The sequence below is a fragment of the Henckelia pumila genome, chromosome 1 (assembly GCF_033568475.1).
Source record: "Henckelia pumila isolate YLH828 chromosome 1, ASM3356847v2, whole genome shotgun sequence".
Lineage (NCBI taxonomy): Eukaryota > Viridiplantae > Streptophyta > Magnoliopsida > Lamiales > Gesneriaceae > Henckelia > Henckelia pumila.
In genome coordinates this window covers 138,962,575-138,981,320 of record NC_133120.1, presented here as the reverse complement: position 1 = coordinate 138,981,320, position 18,746 = coordinate 138,962,575, and the positions used below count along the sequence as shown (strand labels likewise).

General features: G+C 42.8%; 2 protein-coding genes and 1 non-coding gene across 3 annotated transcripts; 1 reads left to right on the top strand and 2 right to left on the bottom strand.

Annotated features, from left to right (window-relative positions):
- Window positions 1-1,571: 1,571 nt before the first annotated feature.
- On the bottom strand, window positions 1,572-2,516 carry LOC140874100 (uncharacterized). Its single transcript, XM_073277376.1, has one exon. The coding sequence runs from the start codon at window positions 2,514-2,516 to the stop codon at window positions 1,572-1,574; it is 945 nt and encodes a 314-aa protein (XP_073133477.1).
- Window positions 2,517-2,679: 163 nt separating this feature from the next.
- TRNAQ-UUG (transfer RNA glutamine (anticodon UUG)) lies at window positions 2,680-2,750 on the bottom strand. The gene has a single exon. It is a non-coding gene; the product is annotated as a tRNA-Gln (tRNA).
- A 9,352-nt stretch (window positions 2,751-12,102) lies between these two features.
- LOC140874099 (uncharacterized) lies at window positions 12,103-14,413 on the top strand. The gene is made up of 2 exons (XM_073277375.1): window positions 12,103-13,031; window positions 14,359-14,413. The coding sequence occupies exons 1-2, from the start codon at window positions 12,103-12,105 to the stop codon at window positions 14,411-14,413; spliced, it is 984 nt and encodes a 327-aa protein (XP_073133476.1).
- Window positions 14,414-18,746: the final 4,333 nt, after the last annotated feature.

Genomic DNA, 18,746 nt, shown 5'->3' with positions numbered 1-18,746 from the left:
TTTAGGTTTACAAGACGTAAGAACATCATGCCGCGTTACAACGCGAATCATGATTTGAACGGGAATTTAACTAAAATATTAGTTTGTAACAGCCATGTTACTTATTGTAACGAGTCATGGTAAGCTCGGTACCAATGGTAGCAAAACTCTTTACCATTTCTATCGAGCGATCAATAAGTGCGGGAAGTTCGGGCTGTTCATCTTTATCAAAAGCACTAAGTACAAAATCAACCTGACGACCTTTGGGGTAATTATCGCCAATACCAAAACGCAACCGCGCGTAGTTGCTATTGCCAAGCACTGCCTCAATATTTTTAAGGCCATTGTGCCGGCGGCACTGCCTTTCGGTTTTAAACGCAGAGTGCCAAGCGGCAGGGCAAGGTCATCTACAATAACCAAAACATTCTCAACCGGAATTTTAAGATCTTTCATCCAATGGTTAAGGGCTTTACCACTCAGGTTCATGTAGGTAGTAGGTTTATAAGGCAAAGGATACGGCTTTTAAACGATACCTCGGTATAGTAAGCTAAACGTGAGTTTTGAAACCTTGTTCCCTCCTGCTTAGCCATTTCATCCAATACCATAAAACCTATATTATGCCTGGTATCCGCATACTCCGGACCAATATTTCCTAAACCTACAATTAAATATTTCATGCCCCTAACCCCCTAAAGGGGGAATTTTTGATTAACTTAAATTTTATGCGAAGATATTATTTATTGCTCAAACAAAAACAGCGATAGAGATACTCTACCGCTGTTTCTTGTTTTAAACTCCTGCTCCCCTTTAGGGGGGGGGGCTTATTTTTTACCTTGAGCTGCTTCTTGCTCTGCCTGACGTAATGCACGTGAGGTAGTTACAGAAACAATGGTATCTTCTTTAGCGTTGGTGATAGTTAAGTTATCTAATTTAATATCAGATACTTTTACTGATTTACCAACTTCTAAAGACTCGATGCTTACTTCAATAGCATCAAGATGATCTTTAGGAAGCGCTTTGATACGCAGTTTCCTTAATTTTTGAACCAGTTTACCACCTACTTTAACACCTGGAGAAGTACGGTTAATTTAACAGGGATCTCGATGGCGATAGGTTTTTTCTCGTCTAACAATAAAAAGTCAACGTGAGTGATTTTTTCAGTTAGTGGGTGGAACTGAATGTCCTGGATGATAGCTTGTGATTTAACACCGGCAACTTCAAGATCGATGAAATGAACAACCGGAGTGTAAACTACGGCTCTCAAATCAGCTGCGGACACTGCAAAGTGGGTCTGGGTAGCACCACCGTAAAGAACTGCAGGCACCAGGCCATTGTAACGCAGCTCTTTCGCGTCTCTTTTCCCTACGTTCTCTCTTAGAGAACCGCTAATAGCAATTGATTTCATTTTATTTATTTGTTTATTTATTTAGTTCATGGTTCATAGATCATTGTTCTACTTTCCACAAAGCTTTTTTTAGTTCATGGTTCATAGATCATTGTTCATGGCCTAATTTCCCAATTACTTTATTCTTTTTTATTTTCCATGATAAATGTTCACTATGATCTATGAACCATCAACCATGATCTACCTGCTACTCTACCCTAAACAACTGGCTTATCGAGCCGTGTTCGTTTACGTTGCTTATCGCTTTTGCAAACAATTCGGCAGTTGAAAGCACCTTAATTTTAGGGCTTTGTTGTTTAAGCGGTATGGTATCTGTTACTATCAGTTCGGTTAAAGCCGAGTTTTCGATAGTTTCATAAGCCTTACCTGACAATACCGGGTGTGTACAAACGGCGCGTACGCTGCGTGCTCCACGCTCCATGATCAGTCCGGCTGCTTTTGCCAATGTACCTGCTGTATCGCAGATGTCGTCAATCAATACAATGTCCTGATCGGTAACATCACCTATCAGCGTCATTGCCTCAATTTCGTTAGCACGTTTACGGCGTTTATCGCAAATTACCACTTCGGCATTAAAGAACTTGGCAAAGCTACGGGCCCTGTATGAACCGCCCATATCAGGCGATGCAATAGTAAGGTGACCTAAGCCAAGGCTTTTGATATAAGGCACAAAAATGATAGAAGCATCCAGGTGATCAACCGGAACATCAAAAAAGCCCTGAATTTGCGCTGCGTGCAAATCCATGGTCATGATACGGTTAATACCGGCTGCAACCAACAAGTTAGCTACCAGTTTTGCACCAATGGCAACACGTGGTTTATCTTTCCTGTCTTGCCTTGCCAAACCAAAATAAGGTATAACGGCATTTACATAATGGGCAGATGCGCGACGAGCGGCATCAATCATCATGAGTAACTCCATTAAGTTATCGGTAGGCTGATGGGTAGACTGGATCAGGAAAACATCACATCCCCTTACAGATTCATTAAAATGCGGCTGATATTCACCATCGCTAAAGCGCGATATAACAACTTCACCTAATTCGCGGCCGTAAGCATCAGCTATAAGATGCGCAAGATCCTGCGAACCGGATCCTGAAAATAATTTAACCGGGTTAAATTGTAAGGGCATTTTCTTTGATTTTGGATTTCGGATGTTCGATTTCGGATTGATTACTCTGCCTTATAAACAATAAGACTCCCGCTTCACAAACGCCTTAAAACACAATTCGGATTTCAAGTTTTCCAATCAGAATAAATCCGAAATTGAAAATCCGAAATCCGAATTTTTATTGTTGCCCGACCAGGATTCGAACCTAGACAAACGGTACCAAAAACCGTCGTACTACCATTATACTATCAGGCAATCTCCTTTGGTTTGTATTACTCCCGAAAAGGAATGCAAATATAGCGCTAAGATTTGAAAGTCAAAATAGAATTTAAAAAAATTCATTAACACCTCAAATACAGCAAAATAAAATTCAAATACGCTTCAAAAGCCCGTTTTTGATGGCAACATCCCAATAGTTTTGTTATTTTCGGCTGCATTAATCCTGTTTTTTATATAGCATTCAAACATGAATTACAAAAAACTCAACAATATATTTGGCTGGGTAGCCTTTATTATTGCCACAGTAACCTACATTTTAACCCTTGAGCCATCGTCAAGCTTTTGGGATTGCGGCGAGTTTATTGCCTGCATCTATCGCTTACAGGTAGCTCACCAACCCGGTGCCCCATTATTTACCATGATAGGCAAAGTATTCACCCTGTTATCTATGGGTGATAATACTAAAGTAGCCTACTGGGCCAACATGGCATCGGCACTGGCCAGCGGCGCTACCATCATGTTCCTGTTTTTGGACCATTACCGCCCTCGCCAAAAAACTTTTGGTTAAAACAGAAGAGCAGCTTAATAACACCAACCTGATCCTGATCATTGGCTCCGGCCTTGTAGGCGCTTTAGCCTATGCCTGGTCGGATACTTTTTGGTTTTCGGCTGTTGAGTCTGAAGTTTACGCGCAATCATCACTTTGCACTGCCGTAGTATTTTGGGCTATATTAAAGTGGGATGCCCACGCTGATGAGCCTCATGCCAACAGGTGGATAGTTTTTATCGCTTATGTAATGGGCCTTTCTATAGGCATCCACTTATTAAACCTGCTGGTGATACCTGCCATTGGCCTCGTGATCTACTTTCGCAAGGCTAAAAGCGTTACTACCAAAGGTACATTACTTACCTTTTTGGCCAGTGTTGTGGCATTAGCATTTGTGCTTTGGGGAGTTATCCAATACACCGTAAAAGGCGCGGCTTTTTCCGATCTGCTTTTTGTAAATACCCTGGGCATGGGCTTTGGCAGCGGCGCTGTGGTATTCTTTATTTTATTGATCATCACCATTGTAGCGGGTATTTATTATACTATAAACCCGGTTAAACCTGCCATTATTTTAGCGGCAGCATGCTTTGTGCTGATATTAGGTATTAGCGGTGGCATTATTGGCCTTATAGTAAGCGTAGGTATTTTAGCCTTATTAGAGTATGGTGTAAAGATCCGCGAAAAGCGCTTTGCGCTTAACAGCTTTTTGATCTGTTTGCTGTTTATCCTGTTTGGTTACAGCTCATTTGTAATGATTGTGGTACGTGCAAAAGCTAACCCTAACCTTAATAACAGCGACCCGGAAAATGCCTTCGCCCTGAATAGCTACCTTAACCGCGACCAGTACGGCGATACCCCATTATTGTACGGTCAGTTTTTTGATTCGGAAGCTACAGCACAAACTGAAGGCGCTAATATTTACCGTCGCGGTGCAACTAAATATGAGGTTGCAGGTAAAAAATTAAATACGGTTTACGACCGCAATACCATATTCCCACGCATGTTTAGCGACAAACCTGGTCACCCGGAATTTTACCGTGAATGGACCGGCCTTGGTGAAAGCGAGCATCCAACCTTCGGTTCAAACATTAACTTTTTTGCTAAATGGCAAATTAACCAGATGTATACCCGCTACTTCCTGTGGAACTTTGTTGGCCGCTCTAACGACCTTGACGGCCAAAGCCTTGGCTCCGGAGCCGATGGTGAATGGATTAGCGGATGGGATTTCAGCAAGCCCCTTCCCTACTCAGTTACCGAAAGCAAAAGCTATAACCGCCTGTTCTTTTTACCGCTTATCATAGGCCTTTTTGGCGCGGTGTTTCATTTTGCCCGCAATCAGCGCGAAGCCGGTGTTGTTGCTATCCTGTTTGTTTGTACCGGTTTAGCAATTGTGCTTTACCTGAACCAGGATCCGCTGCAGCCTCGTGAGCGTGACTATGCTTATGCAGGCTCCTTCTATGCCTTTGCTATATGGATAGGTTTAGGCGTGATAGGCATTGCCGATGTATTGAGCAAAAAGCTTAACGCCAGGGTAAGCGCTATCATCTCTACAGTAGTTTGTTTAGTTGCCGCTCCTTTACTGATGGCTAACCAGGAATGGGACGATCATAACCGCTCAACCAAGCTTACCCCGCATGATATGGCTTACAACTACCTTAATTCATGCGCGCCAAATGCTATTTTGTTTACTTATGGCGATAACGATACCTATCCGCTTTGGTACATTCAAGAGGTTGAAAACGTCCGTCCGGATGTTCGTATCGTAAACCTGAGCTTGCTGGGTACCGACTGGTACATCCGCGGTATGAAAAATAAGATGAACGAGTCGGAACCATTGCCTATCAGCATGACTAACGATAAGTTTAAACCCGGTGTACGCGATGTGATCTATTTCAACGACCAGAAAATCCCGGAAGCAACCGAGCTAAAAGATGTTTTTGACTTTATCACTTCTGACAAAAAAGAAGCTATGGTTGAGTACAATAACGGTGATGTTGCCAACTACCTGCCAACCAACAAATTCAAATTAACGGTTAATCCCGACGAAGTTGTTAAAACAGGCACCGTAGCAGCAGCCGATAAAGACAGGATAACACCTGAAATGGACTGGACATTTAGCGGCCGTTATGTTACTAAAGATGTGTTGGCCATGATGGATATCCTGACCCATAATGATTGGAAACGCCCTATTTATTTTTCGGTTACCGTACCAAACAGCAATATGATTGGTTTGGATAAGTATATGTATAACGAAGGTTTTGCGTATCGTTTATTGCCGCTAAAACCGGATACAGCTGTTGGACCGCTTGAGGCCAGCAACACCGGTAAAATGTACGAAAACATGATGACCAAATACAGGTGGGGCAATATGAAAAATGCCAGCTACCTTGATCATGAATCAATGACGATGTTTTACCCGCTTATCACCAGGCTGTACTCAACCCTGGCCGATGACCTGGCAAAAGCAGGCAAACCTGATTCGGCCCGTAAGGTGCTTAAGAAATATGATGACGTAATGCCAACCACCATCAACTCGCTGGAGATTGCGGTACGCAAATATTACATGATTGAAAACGCTTACCGCCTAAACGACATTCCGTTAGGCAACAAGCTGGCAAACCTGGTTGACGATTATGTAAACAATCAGCTTACGTATAGCTATGCCCTGTTGCAAAAAGGCGAAACCAACCTCGAAAACCGCGATCTGCAATATTCTATGCAGATACTGGGTGGCTTGGTTGAGTTTAGCAAGCAGTATAAACAGCCGCAACTGTTCAACAAATTCAGTACACAACTGAGTGGCTTTGAAAAGAAATTTGGAGTGACAGGGAAGAGATAGATTGCTTCTTTGATATTTTGAAAATGCCCGCCAATGAGCGGGCATTTTTTGTTTTTAGCGGTCTTTATACTGGTCGAAGTTTAGCGAAGCGTAACTTCGTCCTAAAATAGTCCAAGCTTTCAGCTTGAGTGCCTTTATCTGAATACTATTTGAAATAAATTTTAACCGGAATTGCGGAAGCAGAATGCTTCCGGGGTTTTAGGACGAAGTTACGCTTCGCTAAACTTCGACCAGTGACGGAAGGATTGCCTTGACCAGTTTAAACCATCACATAACTGATAGAAATTTATAAGGATGGCGTCCGTCCGGTAGCAGGGGCGGTACCTTGCGGACAGAGGTACTGATACAGTAGCTTACCAATAACTGGCCGAAGCTACAATACCGCCAAACTTCGACCATTTTTAGATAAAACTTCATTGCCGTTGGTTTTAACCAACGGAATAATAAATGGCGAAAAGAGGGGCTTCAGCCCAAATCCGCTTGCATAATTAGGCTAAAGCCAAGACTTTTCAGCTTTTTCTACCGTTGGTTAAAACCAACGGCAATGAATATTTTGTATCCTATTTGCAAGTATCTGGGGACTTGGCAGAAGTTACATTTACAGAGTATCATTTATGCTTAGGTGTTCAGGAGGTTCGTTTTGATAATTCTTTATATTATTCAAATAGTGAAGTATATATCTTTTCTTCTTTTTATTAAGCATCATCTTTTTTAACTTTGATGATAGGCGTTTATAAACAAAAGCTCGTTATCAATAAGGTAGCATGACAATATTTGAGGCTTGTTTATTTTAGATGACTCAAGCCGCGCTTCTAACTTTTTTGTTTGTGCATTCCAGGTATACTTTACCAATGTTGAATCATCAACTATCATAGGCCCCCGCTTAGGATCAGCTACATAATGATCATATTCGGTGGTATCCTGAAATTGTTGGTGGTAAACAAACTTCATGACTAAAGGATTAGTATGTTGAATGGTCGATTCCAGCCAAATTTCACGAATGCCCCATGGCGAAGGCTGTAACAAGTTTGAATTCATTAATTCATTTAATACAGGGATTAATTTATCGCCATCGTATTTATAAAAGAAAGAATTAAACCACCAAATACCCGAACCCTCATTAAATTCCATTCGCCGGTAACTATACTTTCGCCATCCACATTTTTAAAGTATTGCACATTATCAGTATACCTACTGTAGCCACTTTGCTTTGCTATTATTTTATTACCCTTAAAAAAATACAGTTCCGAGCTGTCGCAATGTCCCGCATCCCCTACTAATATTCCAAATTCGTCAAACTTGCTTTTCTTACCGCCAAAAGGATAATATTGCAAATAAACATTTCCTTTTTTAACAGAATCAAACAACCCTTTCGCTGTACAGGTGCTATCAAATTTTAGTTCGCCAAATATGCTTCTGGCATCAACTGGTTTTATCATCCCCTTACGTATACAGCTTTTCAATAACGTGAAATCAGCATCAGACAGCACCCTGCTCATAGGCTCTGTAAAATTCTCAAAAACAGAATCAGCCCAAAAAGCAGCTTTATTAGCTAAAGGCTCAACAGGCAACCTACCCACACTATCAAAAAAAGCAATAAGCTGCGGCTCGGTGTATTTAACCTCTACATATTCCTTTGCTTTTGCCTTAACCGCTTTTTTAGACGGCTTTTTATGTATCGGCTTGCTTTCATGATGACAGCCTAATATGCCTAAAAGTAGCACAAGGCACACCGCGTTGCTGATGATTTTGAAAGGATTAGGCATAAGCTGGCTTACAATTAATATCGCTTTAATTTAACGATATTCCTGATCAGTTTAACTAAAACATCACATAACTGGTTGAAGTTTATAAGGATGGTGTCCGTCCGGTAGCGGGGGCGGCACCTTGCGGACAGAGTTGCTGATACAGTAGCTTACCAATAACTGGCTGAAGCTACACTACCGCTAAACTTCGACCATTTTTAGATAAAACTTCATTGCCGTTGGTTTTAACCAACGGAATAATGAGTCGCAGTAAGACGGGCTTCAGCCCAAATCCGCTTGCATAATTAGGCTAAAGCCAAGACTTTCCAGCTTTTTCTACCGTTGGTTAAAACCAACGGCAATGAATATTTTGTATCCTATTTGCAAGTATTTGAAAATCTCGCAGAAGTGACATTTAAAGAATAATACTCATGCTTACTGACCTTCACCAGATTCCGTCAGTGGTTGAACTTTATAAGGATGGTGTCCGTCCGGTAGCGGGGCGGTACCTTGCGGACAGAAGTGATACAGTAGCTTACCAATAACTGGCCGAAGCTACACTACCGCTAAACTTCGACCATTTTTAGATAAAACTTCATTGCCGTTGGTTTTAACCAACGGAATAATGAGTCGCAGTAAGACGGGCTTCAGCCCAAATCCGCTTGCATAATTAGGCTAAAGCCAAGACTTTCCAGCTTTTTCTACCGTTGGTTAAAACCAACGGCAATGAATATTTTGTATCCTATTTGCAAGTATTTGAAAAATCTCGCAGAAGTGACATTTAAAGAATAATACTCATGCTTACTGACCTTCACCAGATTCCGTCAGTGGTTGAACTTTATAAGGATGGCGTCCGTCCGGTAGCGGGGGCGGCACCTTGCGGACAGAGGTGCTGATACAGTAGCTTACCAATAACTGGCCGAAGTTTACCGATATTCCTGTTGAGTTTAACTAAAACATCATGCTTATTTATTGTTTATACTAAGCGTAATATATATTTGCCACAATGAAGATCTTGTTAATTGAAGATGAACCCAAACTGGTATCCATTATCCAGCGCGACCTTACTGCCGAAGGTCACGAAATAAGTGTTGCCCTTGATGGTACAACCGGGCTGGATATGGCCATGAAAATGGATTTTCAATTGATCATTCTGGATATCATGCTACCCGGCATTAATGGCATTGAGGTTTGCAGACGGTTGCGGCAGGCCAACCAAAACGCTGCCATACTCATGCTTACCGCCCTGGGCACTACCGAAAACGTGGTGGTAGGCCTTGACAGCGGTGCCGACGATTATATGGTTAAGCCTTTCAGTTTGGCCGAGCTTAACGCCCGCATCCGTACCCTCGCCCGTCGTAATACAAACCTTGCGCAACCGGCAAACGTGATCCAAATTGCCGACCTGATCATCAACGGCGACGAAAAATCGGTTAAACGGGGCGATAAGATCATTGACCTTACGGCTACCGAATACCGCCTGCTGGAGTTTCTGGCCAAAAACAAAAACCACATGCTCAGTCGTATTGAAATACTGGAGCACGTTTGGAACATTGATTTTAACATGGGTACCAACGTGGTTGATGTGTATATCAACTACCTGCGTAAAAAGGTTGATAAGGATTTTGACAACAAGCTTATCCACACGGTTATTGGCATGGGTTATATTTTAAAAAATAACGCCGCATGACCATTCAGAAAAAAGTAGCGCTGCTGTTTTTTTGGGCTAACAGTATCGGTAATATTGATACTGAGCAGCGCTGTTTTTTATTTTGTACACCAGTTTACCTTTGATGATTTTTATAAACGGTTAGAAACCCGGGTAAACATCTCCTCGCAAATTCATCACCTTAATGACCGCGACAGCCTTGGTATGTACAAGGAGATCAGGCAGCGCTATCTTGAACGCCTCATTGCCGAAAAGCAGTATGTTATTAAACCCGAAGTTTATACCAAAGGCAAAACTATAAAAGGCGTTCCCCGCGAACTGATAAATAATATCCTCTACAACGGAAAATCAAGGTTTAAAGCCAACAATGTATTTTACGCCGGCAATATATTTCATTTCCCGAGGGGGATGCCATTATTGTTGTTTCGGCAACCAACCCATCGGGCCTTAGCGAACTTAATGACCTTGAACAGGTGTTGATCATCTGCTTTCTCAGCTCCATATTAATCGTTTATATTATCGGTCGCCGGTTTTCATACCATACTTTTAAGCCGGTACGTAAGATCATAAAAAAGGTAAATACCATTACAGCAAGTAACCTGCACTTGCGTTTGGAAGATTACAGCGGTAAAGACGAGATAGCCGAGCTTACCCAAACGTTCAATAACATGCTCGACAGGCTGGAAACCGCCTTTGAAACCCAAAACAACTTTATCAGCAATGCCTCGCATGAGTTGCGTACCCCGCTGGCTATTATTAAGGGCGAAGCCGAACTTTCGCTCAAAAACATTGATACACCGGGGGCCGATCTGCATAAAAACCTTAAAGAAATCCTGACCGGCACTCAAAGCTTGCAGGATATTATTACCAGTTTGTTAGGATTGGCACAAAGCGGATTCGACGGTAAAAAGCAGAATTGGGAACAGATCCGTGCCGATGAACTGGCCTTTATGGTAAAAGATGCAGTAGACCATATCATCCCCACCAATAACCTCAGCATCGATTTTTCGTCGCTGCCCGATGATGTGGATAGCCTGGTAACGCAGGGAAACATCAACCTGCTTAAACTGGCTATAAGTAATATAGGCCTCAATGCCTGCAAATATTCTGAAAACAAGCCGGTAACGCTTAGGGTGTATACCGAAAACAACAGCATCATCTTTAGCATAAAAGATCAGGGCATAGGTATCCCCGAAAGCGATGTTCAGCATATTTTTGAGCCATTTTTCCGCGCGTCAAACACGGGCAAGTATGAGGGGCATGGTGTAGGTTTGCCCCTGGCGCTGAATATTGTGCGACTGCATAAGGGTAATATCGGCATTATCTCTAAAGAGGGCGAAGGCACCGAGATCAGGGTGATGCTGCCGGTTTATAAGGGGTAGATCCGTTGAACTCTGAAAGAGAAATGACAAAAGGGGATGTCACCCTGAGCCTGTCGAAGGGTCGCGCGCAGAGGCCCTGCCCACCATGCTTCGACAGGCTCAGCATGACACCCGTTATAGGTAAAGTGAAATGACAAAAGGGGATGTCACCCTGAGCCTGTCGAAGGGTCGTGCGCAGAGGCCCTGCCCACCATGCTTCGACTGGCTCAGCATGACATCCGTTATAGGTAAAGTGAAATGACAAAAGGGGGCTGTCACCTTGAGCCTGTCGAAGGGTCGTGCGCAGAGGCCGCGTTAGTGATAGTAGCGGATACCTGCCTTGTGGATAATGCCTGTGCAGTATGAGCGGATAGCACGGGCCGGAGGCAACGCCCATAGTCACAAAACGAAAACTTAATAGTAATAACTCACAAATAAGTTTTTATAAAACACTAAGATAGCCGGCTGAAGGGCGCTCATTAATACCCATAAAAAGCAAACTATAATCAATAATCCCCAGCTTACAGCGCAGCTATGCAAATCCCTCTGTATGGTTCGCGATTGCTTCGTACCTTGCAATGACGCGGTGGTGATGCAACAAAAATCAATTCTAATCACATTCTAATTTCTTTCTTAAACCGCTTTAATGCCCGGTACCTACTATTGTATCAACAAACAGTAGTAAACACAAAAAAGGTATCATCATGAAAACATTAAACATCATTATCCCGTCTGATTTCACCTTATCATCATTAAACATTATACCTGTTTTAGCCCAGCGCTATTCAAAACAAAAACTGAATATATCGCTTGTTCACTTCCTGCAACTATCCGACTCTATATCCGACCTATTATTGTTATCCCGCCGCAGCCGGGAATACCAACTGATCGACGACGATTTTTACGCGGGCTGTACCATGCTGAAAAACGACTATGCAGATCAGATAGAGAACATTACGCCCGACTTTTTTTATGGCAACACCGTAGCTGTATTCAAAAACTATCTGGAAGCAAAAGAAACCGAACTGATTGCCATGCCCGAAAATCATAGCTACGCAAGGCTAACACCCAACAGTTTCGACCCTACTATACTCATGCAACGAAGCGGGTATAAGATAGTTACCATTAAAACTGAGGTTAAACAGCCTTTAACCTTGGTGAAGAACGAAGCAGAGCACGAGCTGCTGGAGGTTTAATATTTATTAATATCATTTAAAACATTTATCTATGTTACTAAAAGAAAATATCCCGGTAAAGTATGTGGTGGGAAAAATCAAGAACGAGCTTTTACTTGTTGCCGGTTATGCCATAACTATCGCCCTGTTCCATCGCTTTTTCCCTGAATACCGCATTTCAATCCCGATAGCTGTTCCGGCTATATTGGCTACCATCATATCATTGTTGCTGGCCTTCCGCTCAAACCAGGCTTATGACCGCTGGTGGGAAGCCCGCAGCATTTGGGGAGCCATAGTGAACGATTCGAGGTCGCTTACCCGCGAGCTGATTAGCTTTTTAGATGGCGATAAAGCTGACTGCGAAGAAATAGAAGGTTTTAAAAAGCGCTTTGTTTACCGCCAGATAGCCTGGTGCTACGGCTTAAGTCAATCTTTACGCAAGCAAGACCCTTATGCCAAAAACGCCCATTTACTGGTTGATGAAGAAGTGAAGTTTACCCACCGCTTTAGCAACGTACCTAACAGCTTGTTAAAACTGCACGGGCTGGATTTAAGGCTGGCCTACAAAAACGGATGGCTTAATGATTATCAGCAGGTACAAATTGATGGTACACTTACCCGCCTGTGCGATGCCATGGGTAAATGCGAGCGGATCAAGAACACCGTGTTCCCGGTTACGTACAGTTTATACATCCATTTTTGCCTGTACCTGTTCATCATCCTGCTGCCCTTCGGCCTTATCGAGTTCTTCGGTATGTTTGAAGTACCGCTTATCATAGCTATAGCAGCAGCATTTTTACTGGTAGAGAAAATGGCTATTCATCTGCAAGACCCATTTGAAAGCAAACCAACAGACACCCCAACAACTGCCATTTCGCAAACCATTGAACGCGATTTGAAGCAGATGCTTAACGATAAACATGAGAGTGAAAAGGCAGCAGTTCAACCTGCCGCCGCTAAAGCAAACGTGTATTATATACTGTAAGCTTTACACCCTGTGCGGGAAGGCACAGGGGTTCACTTATTTATTCTTTAAAGCCTAAACCTTCTTCTTTCATTTTCTCCTTCACTATCGGCACCGAACTTTTGCCCACGCCGTGCAAATGCAAAAACTCTTTCTCGGTTAGTTTTGATAACTCAAGCAACGATGTAATACCGGCATTAGCCAATGCACGCCGCGCCGGGTTACCCAGTTTACCAAAGGGGCTGTTTAATTCTTCAGTGTTCATAACAAACGGTTTAATTGATGATCAAATTTAACGATCATATTAATAAAAGCCATGTCATACAGCTACGCAATTTCTTGCGCTCGTTTGTAACGAGCGCTTAACATGGGCTTACGTTTGTAACGTAAGCAAACTAAAAGCTTACAGTTATAAAGCCTCTTTCCAATAAGGTAACTTCCAATAAACCTGGTTGCCCGACATAATTAGCCGCCGAACTATAAATATAATGTTCAGGATAGCTTACAATCTCTGCTTTGACCGGATTGTCATGAATGTAATCTAATTTTTGGAAAAGTATGTCTTCCCGGTCGCATTCAATCGAGTGATAACCATCTTGCCATACTTTATGATTTTGTATACGGTCGTCAAATTTTGCATGGTACTTGAACCGATATAACATCCAATCTCTGCGACTCTCATTTTCTGTTTCAATGAGCTTGATGATCTGTTTATTGGTATGCTTTTTAAAGTCGCGCACAATGTCGGGTAACCTGTTGGGCGCTACAGCGGATACTAACAAATGAAGGTGATTGCTCATCAAACAAAATGCGTATATGTCAAGACCTTTATTTTTCTGACAATAAATAAGTGAGTCAATAATAAGTTGCTTGTAACCGGGCCGTATAAATACATCAATCCAGTCTACTATCGTAAAAGTTATAAAATGAATTTCTTCATGGTTTCTGACTCTGTATTGATGTGACATTGTGAAAAAGAGGTTTAGGCTAAATTAACGATCGTGCGATGCAATCGCAAGACCATGTTAAGCACTCGTTACAAACGAGCGCAAGAAAAGTTCCTCTATGGAATACTCAATAAAACCACACTGTTCAATTTTTGAAAGTGTAAACACTTTACGTTTTGTCCCGAAACTGAACATCTAATAATCAGACACTTACAAATCATCGAGTTTATTTAAAAACACTATTTGAACAAATTACTACTGGCAATCAACCACTTACAATGCCTATTTAAAAAACATTGAACACCTCGTTTTTTAAAATTGAACACTGACAAAATAGTGCCACCAACCGCAGGCTTTTTAGTGGATAAATTTGAGTGCCCTTCATGATTGCCGGCAGGTTTGCGGCAAATAGCGATGGATTGTACCGCTTTAACTGCGGGACGGGGCAATAATTGTTATGGACCATACTTCGGAGAAACCTCTGGTTGTTCAAATGATTCAAAAGGATGTGAGGGATATGGCGGATGCAGCCGCGCGTAAGGGGCAGATTGTGATGTCGGACCCGGATGCTGTGGTTGAGCTATTTGACATTTACCCGGCCAATGAGTGGATGGTTATGGAAACCGAACACGAAACGCCGCAGATGCTGTTTGGCAACTTTTGGCTGCAGGGCGAGTTGTGCATCCTGTTTGCCGATACCAATATGGGCAAAAGTCTGCTGGCTGTACAACTGGCCGACAGCATTAGTCGCGGTGAGCCTATAGCACCTTTTACGCTTGGGGCCGAAGCCTCGCCGGTATTGTATATTGATTTTGAGCTTAGCGGCAAGCAGTTTGAACAACGCTATACCGACGGCCAAAACCGCTATCATTTTGCCACCGAATTTTATCGCGGCGAATACAACCAGTTTAACCGTGCCAGCTCGCACTACCAAAAGCTCGATAAGTATGTGATTGAGGCTTTAACACGGGGCATTAAGCGTACCGGCGCAGAAGTGCTCATTATTGATAACATTACCTGCCTGCGCAACAGAACCGAGAGTGCCGGGGCCGCCCTCACCCTGATGAAGGAACTGAAAAAACTTAAAACCCGCCACGGTATCAGTATACTGGTGCTAGCCCATACGCCTAAGCGTACCCCCGCCTGCCGCTTAGCCGCAACGATTTACAGGGCAGTAAAATGCTCATCAATTTTTGCGACAGCGCCTTTGCCATGGGCGAAAGCCACTCCGCCCCCGGCCAGCGGTACCTAAAACAAATTAAGCAGCGCAGCACCGCCGAAACTTATGGCGCCGATAACGTATGCCTTGCCCAACTGGAACGGCACAACGGCTTTTTAAAGTTTGTTTTTACGGTAACGATTGCGAGAAAAACCACCTGCGCGATACCTCCCGGCAAGAGCGTGAACGCATGAACCGCGAGGCTAAAAAATTAAGCGATGAAGGTTTGAGCCAGCGGCAGATAGCCGAGCGGCTTGATATGAGCGTGGGGAGTGTGAACAGGATGTTGAATAGCCGCTGGTAAATCGAATAATAAAAAAGATCGGGAGTATCCCTCCCGATCTTTTACGCTGTTAGTTATACAGAAATTATATTGTCCACCAGGTGTTAGTCGTAGCGTTAAAAAACGAAATCTAATCGCCCTTGTGCAGTTAAGGTATTCGTACCCGTAACATTGGCTACTGTAACTACATTTGAGGTTGAATCTGTTTTTATAACTGCAATCTTGTAACCTGCAAAGGCTGCTCCAACCGGCGGAGTTATAGTGAGGCCTGCAGGAGTTGCATCGGCAAAAATCACTAATGAAGATGTTTCCTGAATGGAAAAATCGGTGGCAAGTACAGTGTATGAAGCATTTTTAAATAATACATTTCCTTTTGTAGGGTTTAAAGATGTGATATTAGTATTGCTTCCGGTACCGTACGTAAAAAGATTGCTGTAGCTCCCTGAAATATCCAACGAACCAAATACTACAGAATCATTACTATTGAGTAATGCATAAATATTCAGTTGATGAGTTGCATCCATTCCGGTAGTGCCTGTAATACTAACCGTGTTTTTATCAATTATAGATTTTTCGCAATCGGCAATGGTGATCAAATTAATGGTATTTGTTAATGTAACCCCACTTAAGGTAATGTGATTGTTTGATACGATAAAATTATCAGTTTTTCCTGTGGTGTTTCCCTGTATATAAATAGCCCGTTGTGCAAGCGTAGCGTTTGGAGAAATATTTATATCGTTGTTCGAAATCCGCAAATTGGTAAATTTTTGCTTATATGGATTCGTTGCTTCCGCTCCACGACAAAGAATACCATAATTTTCATTAATGATTGTGTTGTTGCTAATATCAATATTGCTGGCATCACATCTGATACCGTAATTCCCTGATCCGGCAGAAAGATCATATTGTATGGTGTTATTAATAATAAAGGTTGGTCTGTTGGTGGTAAAGGTATTAGGTTGAATAAATATCGCTTCCTGCGAAAAATTCTTCATGGTATTTAAAGCAATTACCGCACCACTTGGGTTGCCAAAAATAAACCCGTCAAGCGCCCCGGGAAATGAACTATCAACCGTACCGCTAAATCCTTCAGCATAGCATTCTGTAATAGTCGGGTTAATGTTAACACCATTGTCGTTATCAGTAAAAAGAATATAAGCTGCAGGGCTTCTATTGGTTTGTGCGTTATTATGTCCAAGTGGCGAATAAAATTTGCACCTGTTTACAACTAATTGTTCTGAGCCATTAATAAACAACGCTTGGCTAAATCCTGTAAAACTACAGTCAATTATTTGAGTGCCGGTTCTCGTTCCATTACCATTGTGCCCAATACAATGAGTAGAGCCTGTAGTTAGCCCATGGGTGCTCTCGAATTCTATATTCATTATCTTAACATTCATGAATTGGTCTTGAAACCTCAAAAGTGTATTACCGCTACCATCAGCGGGGGTAACAGACGAAGTTATTTTTGTCCCTGTTTCTCCCAAAAGCTCCAATCCATCAGCCGCACTGCTTCCGTTAACCTGTATACTTGTTGTAGTTCCAGCTTGTACAGTTTGTATAGAATATGTGCCTGCTGGTATAAATAAGGATTTATTGGCAAGCTTGGCAGCGGTAATGGCACTAGTTAAAGTAATTCTATCATCAGCAATACCATCACCTTTTGCACCAAACCACCTGGCATTCATGGCACCTTCATATTGTCTTACCCATTTGCCCGAGCCACTGCCAACAACAGTTCCGCCATCTGCAGAATGGCTTCCTGATGTATCCCAATTAAAAAGACCTTCGCCTCCATCTCCAGTTGAATAATAGCCCAGAAGAAAAACAGATTCATTACCTGGTGTGTACACGTAGGTTGTAAGCACACCATAATTTGCAATTGTTGTCATAGATTTAAGATTTATTTTAAGATTTAAAGATTTACGATTGAACGTATTGACTGCTGTTTACCACGGTGGTGAATATGCTTTTATTGTGTAAGTTATTTAATGGGTTTTATAGCATTCACGCAGCTCATGTTGTTAAATTGTTAACATAATATATCAGATTGCTTCGGCTTTCTGCGTACCGGGTTATGCTTTGAGAGTTTGACATAGCCCGGGCAAGTTTCCCAGAAACTTGTTTTGATTAGGATCCACATTAAGTGTAATACAGAACTATGAATAAACCGTTGCCAACTTTTTAGTGACGGCTTAATGGTTTTCTGGTGGCCAATGGTTGCTATAGTATTCAGGTCCATGAAAAAAATAAGGTTTGATTGCAAATATACTAATATTTTTAGCAATTTCACAAAGTAAACCAACCATTAATTATGCACATGGAAAAAATAGCATGGGTAGTAACCGACCTCAGCAGTGGGCAATCGACCTGTATATCAGTATTGTATTCAATACCCCCTGCTACCGCCAGCAAATCCAACACTTAGCAAATAGCCCAAAAGGCACAGCCTTGCAATAGCAAAAAAATCAAAACGCTGCCGCAAGGTTGTACCTTGTGGCCAGCATGCAGGACTAAACAGTAAGCAGAGCTTGCAACTGTATTCCCCCTCTTTCGGCCCTTGAGCCCCGGCCACGTTAGGGATTGCAACGGAAAACCCACAGCCCGCACAGGCCTTCGCGCGTAACGCCCAGGGCGAGGATTTGGAGTGTAAAGCCCGGGCCGCAGGCAACGCCATTGTTTTAATTTCGGAATAGGGATTTTTGATTTCGGGGTTAAGGGGTTGTGGTGGATATTACAACGGGTGTCATGCTGAGGCCCTCGAAGCATGGCGGGCAGGGCCTCTGGGCGCGTCCTTCGACAGGCTACCCATGCATAATTAAAAATGGGGTCATGCTGAGCCTGTCGAAGCATAGCGGGTAGGGCCTTTGCACACGAGTCTTCGACAGGCTCAGACTGACAGCCCTCCTTTTTTCATTTCTCCCTCACGGAACATCCCAACGCTAAGCCGGGTGCTGAGCAAAGCGTTTACCTGTCGCGCGTATCCCACTGTTACTTCTGAGTTCACAATTCCCTCCCTGGGAGGGGTGCGTTAGGGTTGCGGGTTGGCAGGGAGGGGTTTATACGCCATTTAGTGAATAAGCCTGTCGATGAAACCCCTCCCTACACCCTCCCTGGGGAGGGAATCGCACAGCCCGCACGCTTAAAAACTTCTTACTGTCTTTTGATGGGCTATTAGCCTCTCAAGAGGGGTTTTTTTTTGCCCAGGGCAACTGCTCACTGCCAGTGCTACTAAAAAAACTGCCAACTGAAACTACTGCAACGACACCACCTTGTACAAAAT